Source organism: Euprymna scolopes, chromosome 41, assembly GCF_053919585.1.
Source record: "Euprymna scolopes isolate OS-2025 chromosome 41, ASM5391958v1, whole genome shotgun sequence".
Lineage (NCBI taxonomy): Eukaryota > Metazoa > Mollusca > Cephalopoda > Sepiida > Sepiolidae > Euprymna > Euprymna scolopes.
Genome location: NC_136522.1, coordinates 4,919,709 through 4,933,046, shown reverse-complemented (window position 1 = coordinate 4,933,046; position 13,338 = coordinate 4,919,709). Strand labels below are relative to the sequence as shown.

At 30.2% G+C, this 13,338-nt stretch overlaps 1 protein-coding gene across 1 annotated transcript in view; it reads right to left on the bottom strand.

Annotated features, from left to right (window-relative positions):
• LOC145266315 (sphingosine-1-phosphate lyase 1-like) overlaps nucleotides 1-13,338 on the bottom strand; it is an 81,250-nt gene that overhangs the window by 15,024 nt on the left and 52,888 nt on the right. Inside the window, exons 8-10 of the mRNA XM_080121874.1 lie at nucleotides 10,632-10,739; nucleotides 6,372-6,434; nucleotides 2,053-2,199 (exon numbers count right to left, since the gene is read on the bottom strand). Coding sequence (XP_079978000.1) covers nucleotides 2,053-2,199; nucleotides 6,372-6,434; nucleotides 10,632-10,739 — 318 coding nt within the window. The remainder of the gene's footprint in view (nucleotides 1-2,052; nucleotides 2,200-6,371; nucleotides 6,435-10,631; nucleotides 10,740-13,338) is intronic.

The following is a 13,338-nucleotide window of genomic DNA, read 5'->3' as shown; positions in this document are numbered from 1 at the left end:
TTGGTCTGCGGGATGATAAATAAGGGCATGCCGCTGATCTATTTATTTCATGCTTTTATTTTAACTCATTTTCACTTGCATGGGGACAATTTTTATACTCAAGTTATATATATATATATATATATATATATATATACTTGTTTATTGTTATATAAACATGGTCACATCCTGCTGCTACAAATAGCCACTTGTTTCAATCAAACAACAGATATCATCAGGCAGCGACTTGACTATACAAAAGTTCAATGAATAACCTTATTATTAACCTTATTAGATTATTCATTGAACTTTTGAATAGTCAAGTCGCTGCCTGATGATATCTGTTGTTTGATTGAAACAAGTGGCTATTTGTAGCAGCAGGATGTGACCATGTTTATATAACAATAAACAAGTATTATCAGCTCTTTTTATTGAGCACTATCTAACAACCTCGTTGAATTCATTAGTCCATTACTTTTGAATAAAAAAACCCGAGTATATATATATATATATATATATATATATATATATATATTTAAATAAAATGGGTTAAGAAATTCCAACGAAAGAAAGATGTATATTTAAATAAGGGAGTAGTCACCAACAATGTGTATTTTTTAACATTATTTTATTATTCCTTGTCTTGGTTTTTCATTGAGAATTATGTTTGGATCATTATAATAATGTTTTTAAGTCATTGAAATCGTTTTTAAGCGCGTTTCAGACGTTCTGTGAAGCGTCCTCGTCAGAAATTATTTTCAAATATATATTTTTTTTTTCATAAGTTTTTATTTCGGTTTCGATTCAAGCTAATGCACCCAAGTCATATGGATATATTTATTTTATTTTTGAAATCGCAACTTTATAACATATAAAAATCGATAGAACATTAACTCTATAATGATATATATGAAATCTACAAGAATTAAAATATCATATTTAAGTATACTTTACGACCAGGCTACGCCGGGCGTCCCTGCTAGCTTGGATGAATAGTTTTGCAGTCCCACACTGTCAGTCAAGCTCCAACCTCTGTATCATTGCAACAATCTTTTTATTATAAAAATGCAAATAAAAGCTAATTTTGTTATTTTTATAACTTCATAAACATTTTTATTATAAAATTTAAAATAAAGATTTTTATTTCTTAAAATACTCCATTTCATAAACATTTTATTCTAAAATTTAAAATAAAGATTTTTATTTCTTAAAATACTCCATTTCATAAACATCTATATATATAAAAGCCAAACGTCTGTGTGTATGTATGTATGTTTGTTTGTAACGCTAAAACTTTTGAAAGACGGAACCAAACTTGACAAATTTGGTATCATATCGAAGCCCCATCACCCGGATGACAAATATCGAAATTTCACGTCAAACGGACCACTAGAAGTTGGTCAACTGATCTGTTATCTTCGAGGGGACCCCCAAAAAACCTGTCATTATCTATATATATAAAAGACAAATGTTTGTTTGTAACGCTAAAACTTGAGATGAAAGATTCCTCTCCCCTAAGAATAAAACATATGTTCAATATCTGCCTTTGTTTTTTCATTGTTTATACGGTCCCGAGCAACGCCGGGTAGCCCTGCTAGTTTTTATTATAAAATTTAAAATAAAGATTTTTATTTCTTAAAATACTCCATTTCATAAACATTTTTATCATAAAATTTAAAATAAAGATTTTTATTTCTTAAGTATTTCATTTCATAAACATTTGATTATAAAAAAACATTTTTTTTTTATGTGTATAATTTTCAACCATTTGCTTTCTTTAATTTCAATAAATTTTTCAAAATACAAATACTGAATAATAAAACAAACATAAGGGACCATTCTGAGTCGACACAATTTTGCACAAAACATAGGGAGAGTTTACTTGACTATAAGCCTAGTTTAAACTTATAAATTTGAATTTCTCCATCAAAACTTTATTATTCAAATCAGTCTTACAGCAATTATTTGGCCACCAATGTTTTTTTAATGAAATTTAACAGAGAAAAGAATTCAGGTTCTACTTTAAAATATTTTTTTTTTTTTTTTTTGTGGCAAAAATTATTGGAATCTTACCTTATGCGTGTCAGCAGAAATACTAGTAACTCCAGGAAGTCGAAAGTCAACAGGATCAATAGGGTAACCTGCCTGGTCAAGGAATGGTACAAGAAAACCTCCAAGACAACAATCACAATGGACTGGAATGTTATATTTTACTCCTAGCTGAAAGGAAATAAGAACCGATATTGTTGCGAATAATAAGGAAATGGCAAAAGAAAGAATTATAAAGTTTATCCATACATTTCATTCCAATGTGCAAGTTATTACAGCAATATATATATATATATATATATATATATATATATATATATATATATATATATATATATATATTCAAAGGAGATTAGAGCAATAGTCTAAAGATCTGAGTGTATTTTAATGTAACAGTGAAATTACCAGTTTAATTAAAATACAGGAAAGAGAAAGTGCTCGTTGTAATTTAGATATATAATAAGCTCGATATGTAAATATCCTAGAGCTAATTCAATATTAAGTAATGTGATTGATAATTTAAAATTTAAAAAAATCAAATTATAATTAAATTAAAAATCCGCTTTAAATCAAAACTACGCTAACGGAAATAATTTGTTACATGGACGTCCCCCCTTTTAAAATTCATCATTCAAAGAGGTGAAAAACTATAGCAAACATATATATGAGTATTTTAACCATAGTTCCTGATTTCAAAAGGCGAAAAATTAAAAGATACATCTGCCTTACTTTTAATGCTAGGTTTATTTATGGTGTCTTTTAAATTTAATAAAAACTCCTCAAAATTTGCTGACGAGGAGACCTTGCTTATTAAAAAACTATATGTAATAATTATTGTTCGTAACTGGATGTCTACCACAATAAAAAGCACTGTTTTCCGAAACGATCATACAGATAATTGATTTTGTTGTTGTTCCTTCTTATGAAACGGATTTTTAATTTAATTATAATTTGATTTTTTTAAATTTTAAATTATCAATCACATTACTTAATATATATATATATATATATATATATATATATATATATATATATATATATATATAAAGCGAAAATGTATGTAAGTATGTATGTACGCTTTTCCTCGATGTCCACAAAAGGCTTCTTTCAGAGAAGTGCTCACTCGGTTCACAACTTCTTAAAACTTTTTATATCATCTATAAATTGTAATATCTCACACTTAACCATCGAGCTCGCCTGTCTATTTAATTTTATTGACTTTCAAACGTTAATTATTCAACATTTCCCGATCGGCCCGCATTACATTCGGTTTTCGGTATAAAAACTCTAATTACAGTGGTCTCTAGAGAGCTAAGTAACGTTTGGTCAATGTCGACTTCGTCATATCAGACGGTAGCTTTCATTTTGAGATGAGACACTCCCCCTAATAAACAGGGAGCTGGTTTTCCCCGAACTTAGTTTAAAACAAACAAACCGATTTATTTATTTATTTAAAAACTGTCCCGCACAAAATGCTAACTGCTGAATAGCTATCACCGTCACGTCAATAACTTGTCAAAAACGCGCACCTGTTTTTTTTTCACACTTTATTATTTTCCAACTGCGCGTCAAGGCTTCGTTTTTTTTTTAACATTTTACTATACGCATCAAAGCTTCGTTTTTTTTTTAACTTGTAAAAAACGGGCACCTGTTTTTTTTTTCACATTTTACTATACGCGTCAAGTCTTCATTTTTTTTTTGTACACACATCTACAAACACCCGGGCAACGCCAGGTACCCCTTGCTAGTATATAAATAAAAGGCTTCCTTCAGTCTTGACAGACTATGGATACCCACGGTAAGGGTGCCTGCGCGTAAAATTTTTGTGGCAAGAGTTGCGCAATCTCCAACCACATCTCTCCTGAGTCGACATCGTTGAAAACCAGTGGCAAGTGAAGGTTCAGGATGACTGGAAACAATGCAGAGATAAGCAGAAAGCACATGCAACGCCTAGAATTCCCAAATGGTCACCCACCTGGTACTAGCAAGGCACAATGTTGCTTTATGTTTGTTTATTGCAAAAAAAATTCTGAACTTGTTTGGTCTTTAAACCGTTAAACTTTAAATTTATATAAATAAATGAAAAAATATATTTTTGATATATTAATAAACATTGTGATTCATTCAATTTTTATTTCAATGTAAAATATGCATAAAACATAAAAATAAGAAGTCACATCTACCTCATCAAATACATAAAAATATTAGTAATAGGCTGAAACAATTGTATGTGTACATTATTAATAAAACTGACACACTTTTTTGAAATGAGCATAAAAGTATGGAGAAGTGATGTATCATGAAATATATGTATATCACTCCAGTGTTACACAGGAGACTTATCTTTGAAAATCCTTGGGTTAAGAAATTTTCTTTATTATAATTCCTTTTTTGTAATCTTCATGAATTAATTAATATTGTATTGATTACATTTTTATTTCTCATCAATTTCTGCATAAACTATGCATGAAAACAAAACTAATAAGAGTTACACCAAACTTATCAAATCCATAAAAATATTAAATAATACATTATCTATGATATAAAAGCAAAAACGTGTGTGTGTGTGTGTGTGTGTGTGTGTGTGTGTGTGTGTGTGTGTGTGCGTGTGCGTGTGCAATTTTTTGGTATGTCCAGCAAACGCATTTTTTGGGGTGGGAAGTGGGGTCGCTCTCGGGAAGAGTGGGGGTACGCTTTCTTATAACTTTTTATATACTCCTTAGATTGTAATATCTCTGATTTACGAAAGGAGGTTGCATCTACATTTATTTTCATCAACTTATCAGGAGCTGCTTTCCCAACATCTTAAAGCTGAACTGGCTTGAAGCCAAAGTTAAGTGCGTCATTTCCTTCTATGGTTGATGTTTGACCTCATTAAATTTACGCACCTTAACATTTTTAATTGCTAAATTTAAACGTCTTTCACTTCCTTTGTCGCCGTAGTGCAGCGGTTAAGACCTTAGGTTTTCTGCCTTCGCGTCACCGGTTCGAACCTGCCTACTAACATTTTTTTTTCTTTTTTTTTCCTCCACACACACCTCCAATCACCCGGACAATGAAATCGGTATCATTTTAAAGTTCCGTTCTTCAAACAACAAATATTGAAAAAAACATTCATTCCTTCACCCTCAACTGAGCAGTTTTCTACAAGGAGGGGTCGCTTTGTTCGCTGACATTTTAGCAAGTCATCATCGTCTTCTTTTCAATTGACTATGCTTAATTTCATGTTTCTTTTTTTAATTTTTTTTTTTAACTATTTAATAAAAATTTATTAAAACCCCTAACCCTAACACGAACTTCCGGTCGGCCAGTGGAGATATCGGCTGATATATCACATTTTTTTTACCGTTTTTCCTCCTTCGCATTACGGGTTTGAGCCTGCCTGCTTACTACCACTTTTTTTTTTTTACATCCCCTCCCCCCCGAGTTCCTTTCTACACCATCTACATACACCCAGGACCCCCCACTACTGTTGTTTTGACGCCCTCCCCCCCAGGGGTCCTTACTACACCACCTAAACACCCGGACAACGTCGGGCAACTCCACTAGTTATAATATAAATAATATACTATTATAATAGAAATAATATATTATTATAATATAAATAATATATTATTATAACATTATTAGTAAAAAATATTAGGCTGAAACAATTGAATGCATGTATTGTCAATGAAGCTGAAACATTTTTTTGAAATGAGCATAAAAATGTGTTTGTTCCTGGTGAAGTGGTATATCAAAAAAGTTTTATAGCTCTAGTGTTGCACTATCGAGCTATCGTAAAGATATTTGTGTTGTTAAAATTAATATTTGAATACAAAATTGGAAAACTTTTATTTCAATAGTAAAAATATATCTGTGTGTGTGTGTGTGTTGTGTTTGTGTGTGTTGTGTGTGTGTTGTGTATGTGTTGTGTGTGCGTTGTGTGCGTTGTGTGTGTTGTGTGTGTGTGTTGTGTTGTGTATGTGTGTTGTGTGTTTGTGTGTGTGTTGTGTGTGTGTGTGTGTGTTGTGTTTATTGTGTGTGTGTGTTGTGTATGTTGTGTGTGTGTGTTGTGTGTGTTGTATGCGTTTGTGTGTTGTGTGTGTGTGTTGTGTGTGTGTGTGTGTGTTGGTGTGTGTGTTGGTGTGTTGTGTGTGTGTGTTGTGTGTGTGTGTGTGTGTATTGTGTGTGTGTTGTGTGTGTGTGTTGTGTGTGTTGTGTGTGTTGTGTATTGTGTTTGTGTGTTTGTGTGTTGTGTGTGTGTGTATGTTGTGTGTGTGTGTGTGTTGTGTGTGTGTGTGTGTGTGTTGTGTGTGTTGTGTTTGTGTGTGTGTGTGTGTGTGTGTGAATGCCTTACTTACTTCGGAAATCTCTTTGAGAGGATCAACTATGCCATGGGGAAATTGTGGTGCGGATCCAACCAACTGAAAACAGAAAAAGGATTTTTTAAAAATTTTGTTACAATTCGGATTTCTTTGTTTTGCATAAAGATTTATGAGTAAAATATTTTTCAATTTTTTTTTTCCAACGCAATTAATTGGTCCGATGTGATATAATGGTAAAAGGGTTCATTGATGAACCCAGGAGGTTTATAAAAATGCAACTTGGATTCCCACTTGCTAAACACTCAGAATTATAAAGCAAGAATCAAGGATAAGTGGAGTAATCCTGGCAAAGAAGTGGTGCTCTCCCTTACATCCCTGTGTAGTAGATAATGAAAAGGGACACTTAGGTTCATTCGTGACTATGGTCAACCATGTTACTTTTTTTTTAGTTAGTATGCAAGTGTTTGTTTCTATTGCTTATACTAAAAAAATCACCATCATTCCCAAAACCACTAAAAAGCCATCATCATCACTATCATCAGCATAATCATCATCACTATCATCATCATCATCACTATCATCATCAATTACCATCAACCCTATCATAATCACTATCATCATCATCATCATCACCACCATCACTATCATCATCAATCACCATCATCACCACCACCACCATCATCATCAGTAGAAGCAGCAGGGAAGTGATGGTAGCTCTGGCTAACTGGCTATGGCCACCACTATGCAAATTAGTTAACCTTATAAATTGTTTTGCAGTATTGTTGCCACATCTGAGATGGTGCATCTTTACCACTAGTCTCTCACAGGGTCCGAAAAAGAATGGCCAACCTAACAAGTCCCGAACTGTCAGCTAGGCTTCAACCTCTGTTCCATCGACAAAATGTTGCATCTCTTTGCCTGTTTTTACAAGTATTTTAATGGTATTACAAGTCCTTGTACTCTCTCAATGTAAATACCCCTCCCAAAAAAACCCATAAGCAGCAAAATCCCACCCCTACACGGTAGTAATCCCCAGATGTAAAAAAGCCTTCTACTCTGATAGTTTCTTCCCTAGGACTGCTAGATTTTGGAATTCCTTTCCGGGTTCCTGTTTCCCTGACTGTACTGACATGCAGAAGTTCAAGTGTAATGTGAACAGACATCTTGCTGCTCAACTCCCCACATAGTGTCCTTGTAAATTTTGTCCCAAATAGGACTGTGAAAAAGCAGTAAAATAAAAAAGAAAAAATGCCCAACACTCATGCTCAGAAAAAAAAAAAAAAGAAACAGTTTACGTGTTACCATCATTGTCAGCAGCAGCAGCATCAGGGAGATGATGATGGCTCATTGGTTAACAACACAGACTGACAAGTTCAAATCCAGTTTATTTCACAGAAATACTTTTACTTAACAACGTTGGCAACCTTCAAGTTGTCCCTTCCATAAGTACCCAATATATTTCCAGAAAGAATTCTAACTAGAAAGATATCAAGGAAACCAATGCCAATAACATAATCATCCATTGCATACAAAATTAATGAATTTTGGGAGGAGGCATATGTAACCCGTGACATCTGGAAAATCTACAACAGTAAATAATGGGCAATCAACAATTCCCCCACTAACCAACAATCACGAGGTTGTTTGCTCAGCAACCGAGAAGGCTAACATGTTTGCCAGTCGGTTTGCCTCAAACTTCACACTGGACCCTTCTAAACACCCCCTCCCTGATTTTCCTTTGCAGACAGACGCCACGCTAGAAGATCTGAAAATCACACCTACCCAGGTGCATGCTATCATAAAAAACTTTGACACTTCAAAAGTATGTGGACCTAATCTCATTCCGATTGTGCTAATAAAAAAGTGCTCCGAGGAAGTACCTCCAGTTCTCTCTAAACTCTACAACAAATGCCTTAATGAATCTTGCTTTCCGGGCTGCTGGAAAACTGCTTCTGTGGTACCAGTTTTCAAGAATTTTGGCGAAAGAACTGACCCATTAAATTATCGCCCCATTAGCCTCCTCCCATTTTTCGCCAAAATATTTGAGTCCATAGTTAACCAAGCTCTAGTCCATCACCTTACAGATGCTAAACTTCTGACTGACCAACAATATTTAGGCAAGCCCGTTCCACAGCAGACATTCTAACTGTAATCTCTGAACGTATATTGCATTCACTGGACAAAGCAGGGGAGGGAAGAGTGGTAGCTCTAGATATATCTAAGGCTTTTGACAGGGTATGGCATGAGGGTCTCCTCAGGAAAATTAGATCATACGGTATCACTGGAAGAATACTTAACATAATTAAATCCTTCTTAGATAAGAGAAAAATCCAGGTTGTCCTCGACGGTCGTACATCTAAACAATATGATATAAATGCGGGAGTGCCTCAAGGGTTTATCCTTGGACCTCTATTGTTCCTGATATTCATAAATGACCTCCCCGACAAAATTGCCTCTGAGATGGGTATATATGCTGATGAGACCACACTCTATAACAGGCACGACAGGAAAACAAATGAACACATAGCTAAAGATATGGCAAAAACACTAGAGGATGACCTCCAATCTGTAGTGGAATGGGGACAAAAATGGATGGTCACGTTCAATGCTGCCAAGACTAAACTTGTTTTCCTTCAATAATTACAAGAAACCTTCTCTACCACCAATAGCAATGACCAATGACTCTTTATCTGAAAGCACATCTTTCAAACTCCTTAGCCTAACATTCACAGGAGACATGAGTTGGAACAATTACATTGAAAGCATTGCCAGGACTGCTGCGAAGAAGGTAGGCTCTCTCTACCGTGCTAGAAAGCTACTAACACCCGAAAGTATCCTGTACCTCTACAAGGCCACCATTCGCCGATGTATGGAGTATTGTTGTCATATTTGGGCTAGTGCATCTGCTACTAGTTTCTCGTTCCTAGACAAGGTTCAAAAGAGAGTCGCCAACCTGATAGGTCCTGAACTGTCATCTAAGCTTCAGCCTCTGTCCATCGATGAAATGCTGCGTCCCTCTGCCTATTTTACAAGTACTTTAATGGTGAATGCTCTGACGCACTGCAAGCACTTGTGCCCCCACGACGTAAACACCCTCGACAAACCTGACAGGCAGCTAAATCCCACCCCCACACAGTAGAGATCCTTAGATGTAAAAGATCTTTCTACTCCAGTAGTTTCTTCCCCAGAACTGCTAGACTTTGGAATTCCCTTCCGGGTTCCTGCTTCCCCAACTGTACTGACATGCAGAAGTTCAAGTGTAACGTGAACCGACATCTTGCTGCTCAACTCCCTACATAGTACCCCAGTAGCTGTTGCCCCTGATAGTAGCCCCCTACACCAAAGTGGCAATGTGCCTTGTTTGGGGTGAAAATGTAATAAAAAAAAAACAGAGTGTGTAAGAATGCATGGGAAAATATCAGCAAGAACTGTAAGATGGCTAGCTTGCCGAATAAAAGCACATATACAAGATGAGAAAGAAAAAAAGGACACCACGTGGTCAAAAAGAAAAAGTGTGGTTGAAAAAGATGGACGTGTAAAGTCGAAAACGAGAAATGGCCCCAGAGTGGCAGAGAGAGACTTTTAAGCTGGTGTCGAGATACGGAGAAAAACTGTAATAAACGACTTGTGTTAAAAAAGAAAGAAAAGCCAGGTTGGATTTATTTTTGTTTGCTTTCGACAGTGCTGGACAGCGTGGGGGTCCGAGAGAGGTTTGAACTGTAACAAACGCAGTTCGAGTGCAATGGCCACATCACACATAAGGATTTTACTTGCAAAAAAAGCAAAAACAAAAAACAGACAACAGAACTCTTTTACTCTCTGAAGATGAAGCTGTTACAATCCAAAATATATCAGAAATATATCCACTTTAAAGAAAGGAAAAAAAAAAACGAAAGAAAGAAAGGAAAAAAAAAAACGAAAGAAAGAAAGAGAATCGTATTTTTCATTCCTTCTTTTAATAAAATATCTTTGCATCTTTAACGTGTTCTAAAAACAGTTTTATCTATTTATTCAAAGTTTTTCAATTCCTTATGATGCTTCCAAGAGCTTTAATATTTCTATTTATTTTTTGTTCACATTTCTACAGTTTGTTTGTACATTTTGTTTAAAAGATTTGTAACTTTTTTTTATAAAATACTAAAAGTTCACAAATCAACACGTTTTGTAAATAAACTTCTATTAATTAAAAAAAAGAAGAGCTGATGGTGTAATAATTCCGTTAAGACATGACCGTTACTTAGCATTAAAATTGTAATTCTCTTCAATTATTAATTAAATAAAAGAAACATTACTTACGACACAAGTGTTTTTATTAATAGCTTTCCTCATTGCATTCACGTCAGCTTCCCTCGTGACTGGATCGATAGGAATGTGTGTCAATTTCATTCGGAATGTCATAGCAGCCTGGACAACCAAACAAGAAAGACATTTTTCATAAGAAATTAAAAATAATAATTACAAAATTCTAATCAAAGAAATTAAAAATAATAATTACAAAATTCTAATCAAAGAAATTAAAAATAATAATTACAAAATTCTAATCTAGGAAATTAAAAATAATAATTACAAAATTCTAATCAAAAAATTAAAAATAATAATTACAAAATTCTAATCAAAGAAATTAAAAATAATAATTACAAAATTCTAATCAAAGAAAATACAAATAATAATTACAAACTTCTAATCAAAGAAAATACAAATAATAATTACAAACTTCTAATCAAAATAAAAAAAAATAATTACAAAATTCTAATCAAAGAAAATAAAAATAATAATTACAAAATTCTAATCAAAGAAAATAAAAATAATAATTACAAAATTCTAATCAAAGAAAATAAAAATAATAATTACAAAATTCTAATCAAAGAAATTAAAAATAATAATTACAAAATTCTAATCAAAGAAAATAAAAATAATAATTATAAAATTCTAATCAAAGAAATTAATAATAATTACAAAATTCTAATCAAAGAAATTAAAAATAATAATTACAAAATTCTAATCAAAGAAATTAAAAATAATAATTACAAAATTCTAATCAAAGAAAATAAAAATAATAATTACAAAATTCTAATCAAAGAAATTAAAAATAATAATTACAAAATTCTAATCAAAGAAAATAAAAATAATAATTACAAAATTCTAATCAAAGAAATTAAAAATAATGATTACAAAATTCTAATCAAAGAAATTAAAAATAATAATTACAAAATTCTAATCAAAGAAAATAAAAAAATAATTACAAAATTCTAATCAAAGAAAATAAAAATAATGATTACAAAATTCTAATCAAAGAAAATAAAAATAATAATTACAAAATTCTAATCAAAGAAAATAAAAATAATAATTACAAAATTCTAATCAAAGAAAATAAAAATAATAATTACAAAATTCTAATCTAGGAAATTAAAAATAATAATTACAAAATTCTAATCAAAGAAAATAAAAATAATAATTACAAAATTCTAATCAAAGAAAATAAAAATAATAATTACAAAATTCTAATCAAAGAAAATAAAAATAATAATTATAAAATTCTAATCAAAAAAAATAAAAATAATAATTACAAAATTCTAATAAAAAAATTAATAATAATTACAAAATTCTAATCAAAGAAAATAAAAAAAATAATTACAAAATTCTAATCAAAGAAATTAAAAATAATAATTACAAAATTCTAATCAAAGAAAATAAAAATAATAATTACAAAATTCTAATCAAAGAAAATAAAAATAATAATTACAAAATTCTAATCAAAGAAAATAAAAATAATGATTACAAAATTCTAATCAAAGAAATTAAAAATAATAATTACAAAATTCTAATCAAAGAAAATAAAAATAATAATTAAAAAATTCTAATCAAAGAAATTAAAAATAATAATTACACAATTCTAATCAAAGAAATTAAAAATAATAATTACAAAATTCTAATCAAAGAAATTAAAAATAATAATTACAAAATTCTAATCAAAGAAAATAAAAATAATGATTACAAAATTCTAATCAAAGAAATTAAAAATAATAATTACAAAATTCTAATCAAAGAAATTAAAAATAATAATTACAAAATTCTAATCAAAGAAATTAAAAATAATAATTACAAAATTCTAATCAAAGAAATTAAAAATAATAATTACAAAATTCTAATACAAGAAAATAAAAATAATGATTACAAAATTCTAATCAAAGAAATTAAAAATAATGATTACAAAATTCTAATCAAAGAAATTAAAAATAATAATTACAAAATTCTAATCAAAGAAATTAAAAATAATGATTACAAAATTCTAATCAAAGAAATTAAAAATAATAATTACAAAATTCTAATCAAAGAAATTAAAAATAATAATTACAAAATTCTAATCAAAGAAAATAAAAATAATAATTACAAAATTCTAATCAAAGAAAATAAAAATAATAATTACAAAATTCTAATCAAAGAAAATAAAAATAATAATTACAAAATTCCAATCAAAGAAAATAAAAAAAATAATTACAAAATTCTAATCAAAGAAATTAAAAATAATAATTACAAAATTCTAATCAAAGAAAATAAAAATAATAATTACAAAATTCTAATCAAAGAAATTAAAAATAATAATTACAAAATTCTAATCAAAGAAATTAAAAATAATAATTACAAAATTCTAATCAAAGAAAATAAAAATAATAATTACAAAATTCTAATCAAAGAAAATAAAAATAATAATTACAAAATTCCAATCAAAGAAAATAAAAAAAATAATTACAAAATTCTAATCAAAGAAATTAAAAATAATAATTACAAAATTCCAATCAAAGAAAATAAAAAAAATAATTACAAAATTCTAATCAAAGAAATTAAAAATAATAATTACAAAATTCTAATCAAAGAAAATAAAAATAATAATTACAAAATTCCAATCAAAGAAAATAAAAATAATAATTACAAAATTCTAATCAAAGAAAATAAAAATAATAATTACAAAATTCCAATCAAAGAAAATAAAAAAAATAATTAC